We start from the raw sequence: 19060 nt of genomic DNA on the forward strand, positions 1-19060 counted from the left end.
AAGGTACGTGTAAACGACCTTAGGAGACAAGAGGAAAATCTGCAGCCTAGACGAAGGTCTGATAAGAGGCAACTTAGTCCATAGATATGTAGTCTATCTACATAGGGGGGATAGCATGAGAAGGATTTCATAAAGGATCTTCCCCAAATTTAATTCCAAAGACTAGAAAGGAGGGGAAAAATACATTCAGTTTTGCAAGACTCTGTGAATACAGTAAAGTAGGATTAGTTCATGTCGGCATGTTTCTGATTTGGACTACCCTGCAAAGCCGGCAAACTCACAAAGACCTGCCGATTTCTGCTTTGCTCTGTGTAGTCAGGCCAAGTGACATGCTATATACTCAAAGCAGCACTCCACCTAGAGAGAGGTCTGTACAAACTTAATACTAGGGCTTGGGTGAAGATATATAATGTTTAAATAAAGTTGAATTTCCAACCACGAGGCTTACTTTGGTGATATTAGCAGAGTTCAATATCACCAGAGTTGTACCACAACTTTTTAAGGTAATCTTTACCTTAGAAAGTTGGGGTACAGACAAAAATGGCACAAATACAGCTTGTGGAATGACATATAATCAGGAGAAGAATATCCTGAAAAGGAAGGTAATTGATATGAGTAAGCAGGAAGATTCAAAGTCTTCAGGTTTGGTAGTTGTTTCATATACATCTCATACTGTAAATGGCCAATACAAATAACATCCCCACCTCCAAAGTATCATGAAGTTCTCACTCTTATCTTACAAACAGCAAAAATCTTTGTAACAGTATGCCAGTCAGAGCAATCCCTTAACAAGTATGAGATTTAGTCAGATAAATAATCTAAATTTTTTGCTGGTTTAAATTCCTGAACTCAATTAGTGACACTGACTTGAAATCTTAATAAATATTTCAATAAAGTGCCTTGATAATCAATCAGTTTTCACCTTAAATATTTTACTATATCAAATTTTAAAATTTTAGTAGGGTATTAAAATAATGGCATATTAAAACAGTACTTCAATACTTAACTATTGTATTATTTAAGGTATTTTATAGGTGCTATACTTTTTGGGGATCTTAATGCCACTTATTTTTTTTTTCTTCAGTTGGAAGAGAGGGAGGGGGGAAAGGAGGAAGGACTGCGTTCATTTGAGGATTTTTCTATATGTCCTCATATATTTTCTATATATTCTTTATAAGTAGAAATTGTAATTATTTCCAAAAAAAAGTTATGAAACTAAATTTAAAGTCAGGGGTCCTTGGTGCCTCTGAGCTTGCTTGTTTTCTTGCAGATGTTTCATTACCCTAATTAGGTAACATCATCAGTGCTACTCAGAGCCAGTTACTAGCACTGACCTAGTTAGGGTAATGAAACATCTGCAGGAAAACAAGCAAGCTCAGAGAACACCAAGGACCCCTCATTTCAAACCGGAGCTACAAATATTCTCCTATATTAAATTTAAAGTATAGATTCGTATAATTGGTTGTTTGGAACAGGGGTGTCAAGCTCGATTTCATTGAGGGCCATATCAGGGTTATGTTTGATCTCAGGGGGGAGCTGTGGTGGGCATGGCCAGCTTAACATCACTCGTGTCGGGGGCACCTTTCGTGGCCCGAGCACTCTGCCAGTGAAAATGGCCTCCCAAGCTCCATTTTCAGCTGTGATGGCCTCCTGCAACTCTCTGCCAGTGAAAACTCAGCTCAGGAGGGGCACATGTGGCCCTCCCGAGCTCCATTTTCCCTGGCAGAGGCACCATGGACCAGTCCTTTGCTTTTTCCAGGGTGGGACCCAGGCCTCGAGTTTGACACCCCAGGTTTGGAACAATTAGCTATGGCTTAAATAGATTAAGTGGGTATATCTTGCCTTGTTTCTACATTTTGAATGAGTGCAAGAGATGTGTGTTTGGCCACAAGTATACAGGATAAGTATAAGTACACACAGTGGCTCAGTGGATAAGATACTGAGCTTGTTGATCAGAAAGGTTGGCACTTCAGCGGTTCGAATCCCTAGCGCCGTGTAACAGAGCTCCTGTTACTTGTTCCAGCTTTTGCCAACCTGGCAGTTCGAAAGCATGTAAAAATGTAAGTAGAAAAATAGGAACCCCTTTGGTGGGAATGGAACAGTGTTCCATGTGCCTTCAGCATTTAGTCATGCCAGCCACAGGACCATGAAGTTGTCTTCGGACAGTGCTGGCTCTTCGGCTTTGTAACAGAGACGAGCACGGCCCACTAGAGCTGGAAATGACTAGCACGTATGTGCGAGGGGAACCTTTACGTTTATACCAAACTCATTCATTTTGTAATTTGTAAAGATTTGTTTCTTTGTCTAAATGTGATCATCAAGAGAAAGCTAAGATATACTTTCTCAAAAGATGGCATAAACACAGCAAACCTTGATATGGAAGAGAGGCTGGGAGATCTTCTTCAACAAAGAGAAATCTTTCATTTGTGAATACTTTGTAATTTTGATGGGTCATAAAAAAGAAAAGAAAAGGAAGCTCATCACAGTGGTCTTTTTTTCTCAGTTACAAACAATGCCGCCTTTGTGTGTTACACTAAAATTCCTTTACAACTAACTTGAAATGCACATCAAAGGCAGCAAATGTTTAAGCTGACATTTCATCTGATTACAGCAGAGAGAATGGAGAAATCTGACTGGCTTTAAAGAATCTCCTCTATTTTAACTACACATCTTAATTTCAATCCCACTTATTCTGAATTACATTCTTTTAGGAAGAAGAAGAAAAGGAGAACCTTAAAAACACTGTTTTAAACTATCTTCAATCATTTTTTTCCCCTTATCTTTGGGACGACACACCAGCCTAATTCATGTTAGCCATGGTTTCCTGTACAAGCTGTCATAACGAAGCATTGCACATAAGAGTAATAAGTCATGATTCATGAACAACATGTGTAACAAACAAGCAATCGATACACAGTAGTTTAGTATGATATGTGCAGCCAGCACATTGGTCTACTGGAATTACCCATTGCCAGTTTTGTCTAGGAACTGGCTATATGAATAAATGAAATCTATCTGTTGAAGAACAAACTTCAAGCAAGTATTAAATAGGATAGGAACTCTAACCTACAAAATTTAACTGAAAAAAAAAATTCCAAATGACATGAAGAAAGGCAAGACAAAAAAACCAGGAGAAAAAAATATCCAGGTTCAACATGTGGCCTTTCGGATATGTTAGACTACACCTCCCAGAAGGAGATGAAAAAAAAACAACAACCTACAAAGCCCATACAAATAAAAGAGATGTTATAAATAAACCCAACTCTTGTTTCATTTTTCCACCTCTTTGGGTAAGATCATCTACAAACAATGACTTTAAAAAATGGAGCAGTTTTCCATAAGGCAAAGAACAATGTTAAGCCCCATAGCCAATCCCGAAATATCCACTTATAATACATTATACAATTTTCAAGTTAAATGTTGTGTATCAAGTGCTGTCATTCATCAGTTTCCTTATCCCTCGAAGTGAACAGCTGTAATTTCTTTCCTGGCGAGTCAAAACTGATGGACCAGTACTCCTCTGAAAAGCCTTCACCTTTAACTGTCATTGGACAGACTTAGATAGAATTCCATCCTCCGAGTTAATGAACTGCTCATAACTATCCGCAGACATTAACTTAATTTGTACATTTCTGTTCCTCACTAGTGCCCCACACTAGTACAATTTGTATATCATTGTACCAACTGTGGACCATAATCATGTATCCATCCTCGTGTGGCTTGACTGTGGTCCCACACCCCAGATATATCTTAATGATGGCATGAAAATACACCCTTGGCATAGATTGGAGAACTGATCCAAAAACTGTGAGCTTCGTAATTTATTCCGATCAAGGGCAACAAACGCTTTGTGGCTACCAGTAAAGCTGACATCTGAAATGAGCTGGAGAAATGAAAAGCTCAGTTCTAATAGTCATTTTGGATGTTGTACAGCCATGTAAAATAAAGTTTCATTACCATGAACTGAAATAGATGGGACTGAGGATTTGCTATGAATCATCATTACATCCACAAAGCTAGCACTGGATATTCTGGAAAGATTTTAACAATTCTTATCAAAATTGCTGTCTTTCTAGAATCATGCCTTACTTTACTCCTTCACCCCATCATTTCCTTTCTCCTTGTAAGAAAACCTTAGGTCTGCCTACTTAGTAACACATCCCAGTCCATCTGCTCAACTTACTTTGACACTTGTCTAACTTCAGCATGTTGCATCAGACTTGTGGCATTTATAGTTTTAATTAGGACAAAAAATATCTAATTAGGAAGATCCTTTAAGAAACAAATAGAAATATAATGTCAACTTAAACTTCAGGAAAATATGTTTACTAATTACCTTCATTGTATCACAGCAGTAAAGAGGTTGTCTGTGAAGAAGAAAGACTAGAAGTTGGTTTAGGAAAATCAGCAACATAGCTGGAGAAGAACGTAAAAAAAAGTCTGTCTATCTATCTATCTATCTATCTATCTATCTATCTATCTATCTATCTATCTATCTATCTATCTATCTACCTACCCACCTACCTACCAACCTACCTATTTTCAAGATCATCACCAATCTATATTTAAAAGAGAGGAATTAATGCTGCTTGTCCAGGGCTGACATAGTTTTTGAAAGAAATCAAGCATTTGATTTCGCCAACCCCCTTCCATCTCTGTGGTGAAGCATTACTCAGTAATACCTTTGTTTTCCCTCCCTACCATACCAGATGGATGGATAGAAGTGTTTTATAACTCTCCCCAAAACATCTCTCTCCTGGCCATAGTGGGTAAGTGAAGAAGATATCTTTGTAACAAATAGCTGCTTCTCTGAAGAAATCTTCATCGATGAGATTTTCTATGATCCTCATAACTGTGGAATAATCTTTGGTGGCTTAATCTCCTGCTGACATGTAATAGGTGAAAGATAACCCAGATAAAAGTTAGTTTATTCAACCATCAGTCCCTTGAGGATATTCAGTGAGCAGGGATGGTGTGGCCCAAAGCAAATGGGGAAAAATGCCATGGAAGACAGTTTGCTTAATGCTTTCTCAAAGAAATATTTTTAAAACCACATTAAAATAAATAGATTTGTTAATCCTTTCCTTTGAGAATGAGGAGAAATGTCCTCAATCAAGTGTTCTTGAGCACAACATTCAGGATATGTTTTTTAAATCACATATCACGTCATCTTCTAAGACTCAGAGGACAAAGCTTGGCATTATTTAAATATCTCAAAACATGATTTCCATGCACTTTTGCTGTTGATGTATTCCATTAACAGTGTTTTATTGTTATTTTTTCAAATGGAACCATCTGAATTTCCTCTCCTTTTTTCAGGAAAACATAACCAACATAAATTAAATGTTCTTGCTTACCGGTGGTTGGGTCCATGACTCTAGACTTGTCTCTTTTAGTGGGGTCTGAGGTCTTCCCACATCTTTTGAATGCTTTGGGGACAAAAAGAGAGGAACAGAAAAAAAAATCTGCTGTTAGTTTCTTGAGAGATTAACAGACCCAGATTTGATTTACAGTTGTGAAAAAGCAAACAAACAAACAAAAAAAGACAGTGGAGATAATTTGTGCCATTCTAAGAATTATAGGGCTGTGAACATCAGAGAAAAGTAAGATCATTTTAATGACTGCAGCAGAAAAATTCAAGAAAGAGTTTCTTTAGTGCTTGTCATGGCCTATTTCTTCTTGTTGAACAGAAAATCCTGTTCAACTGCAAGATAGGAAACCATGTTGGCTAGCTTTAGCATTTAACTAGTCAATAACCCGGTGTTCCCTGGGTATTTATTTATCCTAATCCTGAATTAGATAGGAAAAGCCCCGATTTCAGCGACAATTAACTGGAACAAATGTAATTTCTAATGTTGGATTTTCCCCCTTACCAGAGAGAGAGCCCCCTTGTGGAATACCGTGAAGCCGTTACTATGGCAACTTCACAGTGCTGTAGAGTAGAAGCCATTTTAAGGCAGTACGGTAGAAGCCATTTTAAAGCACAATAGGCTGTATCTTAACAGAACACACACACCCCTCCGAGGGGTGTTAAGAGTGTCTTATACCTCCAGTATTTGTTTCCAGGGAGTAAGTAATCTGTAATCTGTAAGTAATCTGTAAGTAACCTGTGTACCAAGTTTGGTTGAAATTGCTCAAGGTGTTCCAGAATTATGCACACACATCCTTTTATATCAGGACATCGCTTCCAAGGACATAAACCAAGGAATCAAATTATTTCATTTAAAATGAAAAAAAAAAAGTGATTGCTTCAGAGACTCACGTAAACAGCAGAACCAACAGAAAATATGTCAATAAATGCTTTGGGGCATAGTGCCTGTGTACAGTATATGTTGATATACACACAGATGGATAGAAACATGTAGATCCAAAACTCACTGGAGCTGACTGCAGAATGATCATGGGTAAGGGAGAAAGTTAATTCTCTTTTTCACTTTGTGGACTCTCTATAGATTTATCAGTCATCAATTAAAAAAAAAATACAGGAATGACGAAGATATGGTAACAGTTCCCTCAGGCACATTGAAACACAGAATCAGAGCGACTGTGGTGGAGGTTGTTTTACTACATGCCCTGATGGGAAAAAAAATAATAAAACAAAAGTGCCCTTAATAAAGATCAACAGTCTTTGGGAAATGAAGTGGAACTTAATAGCTGATTGACCTTCCACCTTACAGAATCGCGAATCCATGGTTGCTCCCTGTTTAGAAATAAATACATGAATGAGAACGGAATCTGAAAACACGCCACACCAAAATGAATCAATGTTGTTTGGAAACCATTTCTCTTGCTGAGGCAGGCTGTTCCTCTCCCCAGCGAAATTAGATCTAATTTTCCAGCCACCTTGAAAAAAAAAAAAACGGCTAAGGTACATAATGATTGTTCAATTCCACCTATAAATGTTCTGGATTTGATGAGCCCGGGGACCAAAGTGCCACCAGAATCTCCAGAGTATCTTCACTAAAGTCTCGTGTTGGAATATTTCAGGTCCTCACCCAGACACAGTGCATTTAATGAATGGCAAATAGTATGCTGTTCCCTCTCCCCTCCCACACTGGAATGGTAGCTTCAAGCTCTCTTTAAAGAGCTTTAGAGAGTAGAATTATAGATTTGGAAAACAGCAAATATTTCTTTGACTTTCTGAAGGACGATTCTCCTTTCCAGAACAAAACCTCAATTCTCTTCTAAAGGTATGTAGAGGTATGGGGTGGGCTTCAAAAATTTTAGCAACGGGTTCTATGCCCGGCTGCTGGGTGGGTGTGGCCATGGTGGGTGTGGCCTAGTCAGCCTCCTGCACCATGTCGGGGGGGGGGGTTGCCCTGCCCTGGCTGCGGAGGCTCTCTAGAAGCTGAAAATGGGGCCTATTTCTGACCTTCCCAAACTTCCAGGAGGCCCATTTTTTGCCCTTCCTGAGCCTCCATGCTCACCCTGCATCCAAAACTGGCTGTGTGGTGACTCCTGGGAAGGGTGGGGTGGGCAGGGCCAGCCAGAAGTGGGATTTGGGGGGTTCCCTGAACTGCACAGAATCTTAGCTAGGGGTTCTCCTGAACCCCTGCAAACTCTCAGCAGCCCACCCCTAGTAATACTCCTCCTTCACTGCAAAGATTGATCAAATCTACTGAAAAATCAATGAAACCAAAGGAACGATGTGTCTTTTCAGCTTTGATTATTACTCTTTCACACACGTGCAGATTCTCATTTCCACCACAAAGAGCTATAGGCTCCTGATCTCCCGTAACTGGGGGAACCAATGTTCCTTTGTTTATGTTCCCAGCCATCTGACATTTAAGCTTAATACACAGAAGAAAATTAAATCCATAATGAGATGAAGATGCTATGATTGATTTTGATCTGAATGGTACATTATAGCTCCAACAGCACGCTTACAGCTCCCAATGCTCCAATCCTGGGACCAATAAAATTTTCCCTGGCAGTGAAGCATAGATGTTAGCAGAAATCAAGCTCTCATAATAGCATGCTTAACTAAATCTCAAGTAACTTTTTAAAACTATAGCACTTTGAAATAACCTACAAGGGTAACCGGTAGACAGATTGAGCATGGATGCTTGGAGAGCACAGAAGAAATAAGGTTCCATAAGAGCTTTCACAGAAATGGCTTCCTTCGACATTCACACAGTGAAAGGGTCATTATATCCATAATGAAAGATAATGGAATTCTGTATCCTTTTAAGTGCTAATTTGACCAATTGGGGCAATGGGTTGAGTTTGACTCATCACATTTAAAAGACTCTAGTTTGAGTCTGGTTTAAAATGTGGTGAAAAATAAGAGATCTTTTCACAAAAGCAGAGGAAGTAGTAACATGATTCACTGAATCACAATTTAGCTAACCACATTTTTAGCCTACATGTTATACAGACCCGGTCATATTAATCATTTATGCTTCTATTTGTTGTTGTTGTTGTTAGTTGCAAAGTCATGTCCAACCCATCGCGACCCCATGGACAACGTTCCTCCAGGTCTTCCTGTCCTCTCACAACTTCTGGAGTCCATTTAAGCTCACACCTACTGCTTCAGTGACTCCATCCAGCCACCTCATTCTCTGCCATCCCCTATTGCCCTCAATCGTTCCCAGCATCAGGCTCTTCTCCAGTGAGTCCTTCCTTCTCATGAGGTGGCCAAAGTATTTGAATTTCTATGCTTCTATATGTCATGCAAATAAGTGAATAACTATCAGGTGGCTGCACAACAGAGCTGGAGATTCATTGGAATCTGCTGATTAATCCATTATAGCTAGTTCACACAATTAATGCAGCAAATCTTTTAGCATTATCACTTCGTTGCATTTTAGTATCTCATGACCGCAGGCCTTCACAGTTCAAGGATTGGTGTTATAGTTTAGGCCCATGTTTTCTTTGGGTTTATGTGGAACTGACAGATTGGACTGACAGATTATGATTTTAACATTAGATTTTATTTGTTTTCCCCCCTTATTTTCCTTCCCTAAGCTCAATCACATAGTTTCGTAGTGAAGGACGGCTATCGAGATAGTGATTAATAATATCAGGGATTACAAAACTTGGTTCAGAATTCATCTATATAGATCACATGGGGGGGGGGGAGGTTTTATATTACTGAAATCATACAATCTTTGTATCAATGCATTTCTTGACCCAATATGAAACAGTCCTAAATAATTCAAGTTTAGATTATTTGAAGGATGTCTATACTTCTATAAAGCTGTCCCTATTTTATAGACGTCTTTGAAGATATTACCTACTTAGGCTCTTTTTAATGGTGGCCCTTCTCTCTATATATGTTCCTCTTAAGAAAATCTGCTTGACCTTTGCTTGTTTTAAAATGAAATCTGTCTTTTAATGGCTTTTTAATGGCATTTGCTCCTGATGGATCCTTTGAAATGATACATGATTGTCACCGGGTAGCGTACTTGTTTCTTTAAAGAGACTTCATGAGTGCACTTGATGTTGAATTATATTGTTTTTTTTTTTTTTTAATATCTCAGGCTTCCTTAAGACCTCTGGCGTCTTAAAGGAAGACTGAGAAATAAATAAAATAAAATAGGACAGCCTCAGAAAGGAGAAAAAAAAGACCACGATGTGGTATTGCCCCATTGTAAAAAGAGATTAGTGGGCTGATATCCTTTAGAAATGATCGTTTTGGAAGATACAAACCTGGCTTTATTTTTATATATATATATATATATATATTAGAACTCTTTTAGAAAATATGGAATTGTAAGACTATGTCACAAGACATATTCATGTGCATTCATTAAAGTACCAACATTGCAAAAAAAAAAAAAAAGTCATTTGAGGTCATCTTTTTCCATAATGAAAATTATTTCTACAAGCTGGCCTGTTGTATCCAGTTTAGCTTGTTAAATCTGGGACTTACCAAACACTTATCATCGCAGGCAGGAGATGACTCAGATCCATTCTACAAAAGGCAGCCTAGCCTCTACCAACCTGTTTTTCCATCTAAAACTGCTTTGCCAAATGTCATCTATCACTCCTGTTCTGTTTGTCTGTTCAGAAAATACACTTATGGTTCCCTTCTGATCAGCCAATTAAATGGTGCCGTAAAACATGTAAATTGCAAATCCTGTCTGCCTCCAGTCACTGCGAGGCAGGGAAGGAGACAACTGACATAAGAGCGAAATTATAATCTATTTATTTACACGGGGAGGGGGAATAAAAAAGCTTTACAGACTCAAACTGCATGCCTAAGGGATGCTTCTAAGGGAAGAAACTGTTTATAGTACTTATGCATCGGAGTTCTGCACAAAAGTATGCTTTGCCCTTCTTCATCTCTCTATTCACCTATTGCACAATCATCGGTAAAAGTGTAGGGTGTCATAATATCGCTGTAGTTGTTCTGAGTGTTTGGGGAGAAACAAAGGAAACACCCCGTCAGTAAATAAAAAAATAAAGTCAGTTGGGTCTGACTCTAGGGCACAGTACTCCGTTTCTTGGCCAAGGGTTGTCCAAAGACAATTTCCATGGTCATGTGGCCAGCATGGCTATACACCTGTTCTGACCAAGGCTTCCTGAAACCATAATTAAGCATACTTAATTAAAACAACTCTTGTTTTATTGCAATACTGGGAATTATGTTCATTCCCATAATGAGTCCCAAACAGTCCCTCTCTCCTTTGAATTGCTGCCAACAACTAAAGTGCCAGATTAACTGAAAAAAACAACAACAACTGAAGTACAAAGTCCACACAGAGCTCCAAGGTTTAATCCAAACAGAGCAAACAACTTTGCTTCCTGCAAAGGTTTCTCTACCTTTGCACCTCCTTTATAACTTAGGGGAGGGGCAATCACCTCCAAGCCTTACTCCCCAGTCACTTCTTTTGTCTCAGCTGCTCTCGCCTTCTAACAGTTGTACGCACACGCACTGGGAACGGGCTCCCCTGGTTCCTCTGCCTCGCTGCTGCCAGGCTCTGGAGGCTCCAGAGTCAGCACCCCACTCCCAGATGGTCCTGGCCCCATTTCTGTATTGGATGCAGGACCCTCATCCGAGTCCTCCCCAGACTCTCAGACTGGTCCCCGTTATTCCCCACTGTCCGATTCTGCTGCTGTCTGCACAGGCTGCCGGCAAACCACATCAACGACAAAGGCATACAGAACACTGTTACTTTCCCATCAAAGCAGTATCTATTCACTTACTTAAATATGCATGCTTTCAAAATTCTAGGTGCACAGGAGCTGAGGCAAAGAATGGGAGCTCACATCATAGTTCAGAGGTCAGTTCTCAAACCCAGGCTGTCAAGATGAGAGTCTTTAACCACTGAGCCTTTGCCATAATGCTCCCACACAATAAGTTAATAAAGCAGCATAACTGAAGAATCAATATAGCTCTTAGACAGCTTGAAGGGTATCATTGTTTTAATCATTTGGTTAGAAAAGCTTTCCTGAAAAGATGACTAACATGAAATTATCATCTTACCATTAAAAAAAATATTATTAATAGATCAGCAATGCTTTTCATGGATTTTTTAAAAACCAAATATGAATAAAGAAGCTTTAAAAAGAAGCTTCAAGAGTGGGAATATCATAGGTTCCATATCCAAGAAGGTCCTTTCCTACTAGTAATTCTGCAAAAATAATTATTCTGTAAATGCTTTGCTGGGCTTTGGTAGCTCCTGGAGTAACAAAAATGCCATTTCTTGCTTGTTGTGGGAATAGAGGAAATAAATAGCTCATCCTCCCCTTTTCTATTTTTTTTTCCAAATGTGCTCTGGGTACATTTGGTCATTTTGCAAAGAAGACCTGAACTGTTGGCAGAAGAATGATTGGCATCTTAGTCCCCTTACATACCAATTACTACTGAAAGCTAAGATAGCGGCCTGGTATTGTAATTGTGCAGATGGGTGGTCAGCTGTGGTATACAGTCTCTAAGCAAATCACAAAATGGCAGCTCTGAGCTGCACTGCAGTTGATTTTGGAGACCTTGTCTCAGCTGTCCAGAGATGACAATAGCCAGGCAATCATAGGGTGGATGCTAAAGCCCTACGTAGAATGTTCTATATTTGCTCAGATTGATATACAACTCACTCACTGTCTTATAGAAATCTCAGAACTGGGTGGCTTCTGGAAGATGCATGGTCGACTTTCCAAAGCACCAGAAGGCAAGATAAGAAGCAATGAATGGAAACTAATCAAGGGGAGAAGCAACCTAGAACTAAGGAGAAATTTTCTAAGAGCGAGGACAATTAACCAGTGGAACAACTTGCCTCCAGAAGTTGTGCGTGCTCCATCACTTGAGGCTTTTAAGAAAAGACTGAACAGCCACTTCTCTGGAAATCTCCTGCTTGGGGTAAGGAGTTGGACTAGAAGACCTCCAACCAGTAATAGTTAGGCAACTCTTCCTTCATCCCAACTCATCTTCACAGTTGAAAATTTAACCAACAAATATATCCTCTGCTGTAGCCAATAGCAACCTTTTAATATTGAAATTATGTCTCTCATAACATAAAAAAAAAACATCACTTCTAGCAAGCAAGCAAGCTTATAGCAGGATCCTCAAGAGGTTCAGTGAACACAATATAATGAGATTTAATCCTTGGGGAGTTCATCAAGTGGGGAGGGAGAGAGAAATCATATCATTTTTGCTCTCCACTATATTCAGTTACCTCTAAATATAGTATGGATTTAGATCTGGGAAAAATAATGGTTAGCAGTAGAGTAAAGTGGGAGGTAGAATGACTAACAAGACAAGGAGAGCTCAAAAGGAGGTTTAACAAAGCTTTCCACGAGATTTGGCAGATGCTTCTATGGTAGATTGTCAAACTTTACACTAATCTTTCTGTAAGAGTTTTAAGGGCTGCATTCGTCCGTTTTGCTCTTTTGCGGGGTTGATGCTAGTAAATTACAGATCAGGCTTTCTGAAAAAGAGCAGAGACTTCTTAAATTACAACTAAACTGAGGAAGAATATTATTACATGGTGTTATGATGGAGGCCCAGCAGGGCTCCCCTCTTCCTTCACTTTTCCACAGCAAACACAACGATGTCAGGAGGGATAAAGTGATTGTGCTGCACCAAGAGGTTATCTAAGAACAACACCGTTCAGCTTAGAGCTCTCTCCATTGGTGGATATTCATGAAGCAGATTCTGTTTCTTAATGTCACCATAAGATCTACATTCTCATACCCAGAGAAACCCAATCAAAGATCTACAACTACCTGGGGAGAAAGGAAAACACAACATTTTTTTAAAAAAAAAACATATATAAATGCCTCACTTTATTATGTGATAGAAGAAAACATTTCTGGTGTGTTTATTCGTATGTTTGACCACAGAATCAATCACTCACTCAGTCAAATATATAACATTGCCAAAGGAGAAGGTAACAATGATGGACCCTTTGTTTTTTCTCTTACATTGCATGTAAGAAAAAAAAAAGTGTAATATAATCAAATAAAGATTTAAAGGGGACTATGAAACAACTCATTCCTATAGATACAACAGGAAAGGAGGAAGGAAGGAAGGAAGGAAGGAAGGGAGGGAGGGAGGGAGGGAGGGAGGGAGGGAAGAAGGGAAGAAGGGAGGGAGGGAGGAATAATATGCTAACTCATAGCTAAGAGTAGACCAAGTTCTCCAAATCTTCATCATCTTTGTGCAATTTGTCTGAACTCTGTAATTACTTTCTATTTAGTTGGCAATTTTTTTAAAAAGGGAACAATATCACACCATTTAAATCAGTGGGGAGTCCCAATCTGTCATTTCTCTATCAGAAAATGAAACAAATAAATGCTTTTAATTCCCCTTTACCCTTCAACTACCTATACAAATGTTTTTTTTTAAATGACCACTTGTGTTTTACATTTATGGAGGTTGGTTTTCCTTTGAATGGCATAATAATGTTTCTTACATCATACATCTGATGCTGCTTACATAAACTTTTCTGCTCCTCACCTAGCTTCCATTCTGATTCTCAGTTTCACCTTCCTTCCTTCCTTCCTTCCTTCCTTCCTTCCTTCCTTCCTTCCTTCCTTCCTTCCTTCCTTCCTTCCTTCCTTGGGATTCTTTGAACCGTCACATTCTTCGTAAGCCGAATGTATACACTTCTCTCCTTTTATGTGGCGCCAAGTTCATTGCTACATAATGCTTCCAATGGAGGTTTGGAATAAGATATTAAACAGGAAAGACTTCTAAAATGGACTGATGACCAAAGTGGGACAAAACCACTCCCATTCTCTCCCCTCCCATGGATTATGTACATTTAACATCACCTTTTTCCAGGGCTTTGCCTCAAGGCACAATCTGCTCCTAATATGTTTGGAAATTACTGTTCCATTATAGCCACACCAATATGCAATCAAATGAAAATTATAGGGGAGGGAAAGTGATTTGTCTTCTTAATGAGAGTCACCTTGCTGATTTTCTCAACGCCTTTGGCAATCATTAGCCAAGCTAGTGAAATAAACAAGAGCTAGTTACTCTTTGGGTGGTATCAGCAATCCATGGTGAGAGCAGATGGACAGCTCTCCCCATGAATCATTCTATTCAAAGCGTAAAGTCTTTTGAAATCTTGACTTCTCCTGGCAAAGGCCCCCAGTTCTGACAATGCATATCCAAGCTTTCTATCAAAGCTCCCAAGCTGCCGGGAAAGAAAGATCAAAGCTTGTGTGTCGCAAGTAAATAAGAGGATGGGACTCAGTCTGGCAGTGAAGATTGAGGCTCCCGCTGGTTTAAATGGGTTTGATATATTGTTACTGCTTAAAAAAAAAAGATCCCATGGGATCCACCAGGGACTGTTTGATTGGTAGGCATCCCGTAAACCTGATGTTGCTTGAAAAACTGAGAGCTAGCCAGACCAATCCATATCAACAAAGACAATAAGGATTGGCAAGAGGACACAGAAATAGGTTGGGGCTATCTGCTAAGCATTCCAAAATCTCTCAATGCAAGGTGAAGGAAGAAGGGACTCTTCCCAACCAGGTGATTGCAGTCTGTTCTTCAGAATGTGACAAAGTCACTGACAACTTGGCTGGCACAAGGGTGAAGATTGGAAACCAACCAAATGAGCTAGAGAATTAGAAAAGCATAGCATAACTTTGACCTTGTCTCTTCACCCTTCAGTCAACATGCCTAGTCTAGAAATTCATCAAACGAAACTATACCCATGAGGCCTTCGGGCCAATTGACATTTGATCCAATTCCAAAAGAAGTCTGCAAAAGATGAGTTCAGACCTCTGATTATCCGTCCCTCTTAGGAGCGAGAGAGAAAGTGTCAGAAAGACTAAAGGAGAGGGTAAGGAAGATAAGAGAACATTAGAATAAGAAGACACCGGGTGTGAAAGTGCAGAGAAGAGCAACCAAGGTGATTCGGGTGCTGGAAGCTAAAACATACAATGAATGGTTGCAGGAACTGGGCATGGCTAGTCTAATGAAGAGAAGGACCAGGGAGACATGATAGCAGTCTTCCAATATTTGAGGGGCTGCCACAGAGAGGAGGAAGGGGTCAAGCTATTTTACAAAGCACCTGAAAGCCAGACAAGGAATAATGGATGGAAACTGAACAAGGAGAGATTCAACCTGGAAATGAGGAGAAACTTTCTGACAGTGAGAACAATTAATTAATGGAACAGAAGTTGCCTTTAGAAGTTGTGGGAGCTTCATCACTGGAGGCTTTCAAGAAGAGATTGGATAGCCCTCTGTTAGAAATAGCATGGGGTCTCCTGCTTGGGTGTGGGTTGGACTAGATGACCTACAAGATCCCTTCCAACTCTGTTAATCTGCATCTGTACATGTGAATGTATATGTGAGAGCTTATCTTGCAAAAGTTCCCATACTTCTTCAGTTGTTCTGAAACATCAGAGGTATAAATCAGAAGCTATGAGATGATATATAAACCCTTTCAAACAGGCAAGTCAAAGATACTTGTTGCTTTTTTACATGCCTGGCATATATTTTTGGGTGTATGAAACTATAGTCCCTTGTTGCTGCATTAAGATGTCTTCTATAAGTCCCTAAAGGTCTGGACCTTTTAGTGTTTCTCTGATTTGTTGATATATTTGTCCACCAAACTGAAAGTAGGTAACAAGACAAAGGTTGATGAGATTGTGATTCTGGGTATTTTGATCTTAGTGTATTTGTGCTTTGACAAACAGCTTGCAGTAAGTGTATAGTATGCTTCATATTTACTAAATGTTTGAATCCATGGTTGATTGATGCCATGGTTGATTCGAGCTTACAACACAGAGACCAGATAGCTACAGAAGCATTTACAATAAACAAAAACAGATTTAGGGAGAGTGAAATTAGGACTAAGTGATTCTTCTGTTGTAAAATGGGAGCAGGAAGAATGCCATTTACCATTTGTTAATGTACCAATTAGTAGTAAGGAAGTGTAAGTGGATCAGAGACACATCTATTGGATTAGTCAGTACTATGCTTATGAAACTAAGTCTGCATAAATTTGCAGCCTGTAATCCTATGAAAATTATGGAGAGTTAATTCTCACAGAAGCAAAAATAAATAGCATGATGTTATGTCAGGTCTTTACCCCAAAACAAGATAGATGGAAATCCTATCCAGATCAAAAGAGAATTGCTTTTAGCCTTTTATGTATACCAAACAGGAGAAAAAAGGCATCCAAAAATGAACACCAATGATTATAAATACGACTAGGATTCTTGTACTCAGTAAGTAGTAGAATTATTTTGGAATGCTGTCCTTGCTGTTCTTCATTAGAAGGTCATGGAGATTTGTGTCTTTTTTTTAACAGTCCGACCTACTCTGAAGAAGCTTCACAAGAGATGACTAGGAAAGTCAGTGTCAAAGCAGATTTATTTTAATGAAAACTGGTGTAAACCTTCAGAAACCATCGCACATTTGAAGAAAGTTTCTTTCTCATCCCTGATATACCTATTTTCCAACAAAAAGGTGCCTTAATTTATTTTATATCTTGTTAATAGCTACTTATCACTTTATTTCAAGTGATTGCATCTATATTTGCAAGTCCTTGCATAAATGCCAACTCTTTTATTGGAAAGCATTCTGAAGTAGCCCAATAAAAATCATTTATTCTCTTAAAATATAATAAAGACTATTTTATGATTGTTTTGATAAGTTGTTACTGCTGCTCTGTTCTTTTCCCATATCTTCTACAGCTTACACCTAATCCCAGATCTGGCACAGCAATTAGACAGGTCATACTATTATCACTCCTGTTTATATTGGAAAGATAAGAAACAAAAGGAAGCTAATCAAGGAGGGAAGCAACCTTTAATTAAGAGAAAATTCCTAACAGTAGGAATAATTAACCAGTGGAATGGCTTGTCTTCTGAATTTGTGGGTGCTCCATCCCTGGAGATTTTAAAGAAGATATTGGACAGCCATTTGTACAAAATGGTATAGGGCTGTGATGGGAGAGCCATCTCTCTGGGCACACCAGCCATTACACATAGCTCTTCAAGGTTCTGGCATGTGTTTGTGCACCAGGTGGTCTTTGCACATGCATGTGCACTAGAAAGTGGAAGACCAGCTACCCGGCACGTGCATGTGCACCAGGGCACTGCTCTTCCAATTTCTGACACTTCCCTGCACGCACACGTGCATGTTGTTCCTGTTTTGGCACTCGATGCTGAAAAGGTTCACCAACATTGATATAGGGTCTCCTGCTTGTGCAGGGGATTGAACTAGATGACCTCCAAGGCTTTTCCAACTCTGTTACCGTCATACCCCTGTTGGAGTCTGACTCCGAAGAACAGGAGGAACAGCTGACAGGGAGTGGAAGTATGGCTCTGGAGGTTGTGGAGGAAACTGGGGAAGGGCACAGGCTGGCTGGGCAGTCAGAGGAAGACCCTGGCCCATCCCCTCTTCATCTTAGGGCATGCAGGGAGGAGAGGATAAGGGAGAAATGTGAATGGCGTGGTCTATGGGGGAGGAAAGGGCCTTGATCCCTTTCATGGGCTGCAGCTGTAAGGACTGTTTAAAAGGACAGACGGCACATGGGCCATTGCTGGAAACAAAGCATGAAAATATTTCTAGTCGGTCAATTCTTATCTGAGTTTGGTGTCCTTCCCATTGTGTGTATTTTGATATCTGTGGATGTTTTCAAGTCCTTATCCTGCCTTGTCTCAGTAATTGCTTCAATGTGGTTTGTGTTGTTTTTTTCTATTTATAACTTAGGTGTATTTTGAGTTTGAATGCAAGTTCTTCCTCTTTGCAACTGTTTGTGAGGGAGGTTCTTTTGTCTCCAGTCAATGATAATTGGAACTTTAAAGCCAAGTTGAAGGAATTAAAGAGACTTCACCTGTTTTTGTGACTGTGTTGCTTTTGTATCCCACCATGGGTCATCACAGTTACTATTACATTCGCCATTGCCAATCTCTTCATAGCAGAGGCCCAATTTCCACAAGGGGACTAATGTTTTTTTAAAAATGTATCCATAAAATTGGGGTAACGTTGTCCCTAGGTCGAACAATTCTGTCAATAGGCATGGGCTTGTTGCACTGACTGGCAAGGTACACGTGTTTATGAGTTGACGCACCGTTCTCATTTCCAAAGTTTCCTAGGTTTTCATCAAAAAGTAAAGCACAGCCTTCATTTATCATTTGATCTGTTTAATATCAAATTCCCAAGGCGGCTCTATTTTTTCCCTCCCACCACATGTGATTTCTAATCCCCATCCGGATCTGTTGGAGAGAGATGATGAAATTCAGAAGTGCCAAAAGTAATGGCTTCTTCTTGCATTACACAGGGGAAATCTAGGTAGGATTTTTTTTTTTTAAGTCTCTGCTATTAAAAAAAAAAAAGTTTCTAAAGTTTGTAGTAGCCTACATATCACCCTTTTATTTGGTTTGTTTTCATTTCACATGAGTGAAAGAAGTATAGAAGTGTCACAAATTAACACATTTCTTTTTCTTTTCTTTTTTCCAGAGGAGAATAATAACACCAGCTGGTTTTACGCCAGCATTTAAATTTTGTGGAATGAACAAAAAAGGAAACTGATAGATGAAATCAACTCAAGAGTTCTCACTCAAGGCAGACAGGACCAGGTTCAAATTATTATATTTTGGAGATATATGTAATAAGATCTAGCTCCCCAGGGAGCTCTGTAATGATGGG

General features: G+C 39.4%; 1 protein-coding gene across 1 annotated transcript in view; it reads right to left on the minus strand.

Moving 5' to 3' along the window:
• The window catches only part of PCDH11X (protocadherin 11 X-linked), a 566008-nt gene that overhangs the window by 241964 nt on the left and 304984 nt on the right, over positions 1 to 19060 (minus strand). Inside the window, exon 5 of the mRNA XM_087941083.1 lies at positions 5358 to 5429. Coding sequence (XP_087797209.1) covers positions 5358 to 5429 — 72 coding nt within the window. The remainder of the gene's footprint in view (positions 1 to 5357; positions 5430 to 19060) is intronic.

The sequence above is a fragment of the Pseudonaja textilis genome, chromosome 12, assembly GCF_049901715.1.
Source record: "Pseudonaja textilis isolate UNSWEBS1 chromosome 12, rPseTex1.2, whole genome shotgun sequence".
Lineage (NCBI taxonomy): Eukaryota > Metazoa > Chordata > Lepidosauria > Squamata > Elapidae > Pseudonaja > Pseudonaja textilis.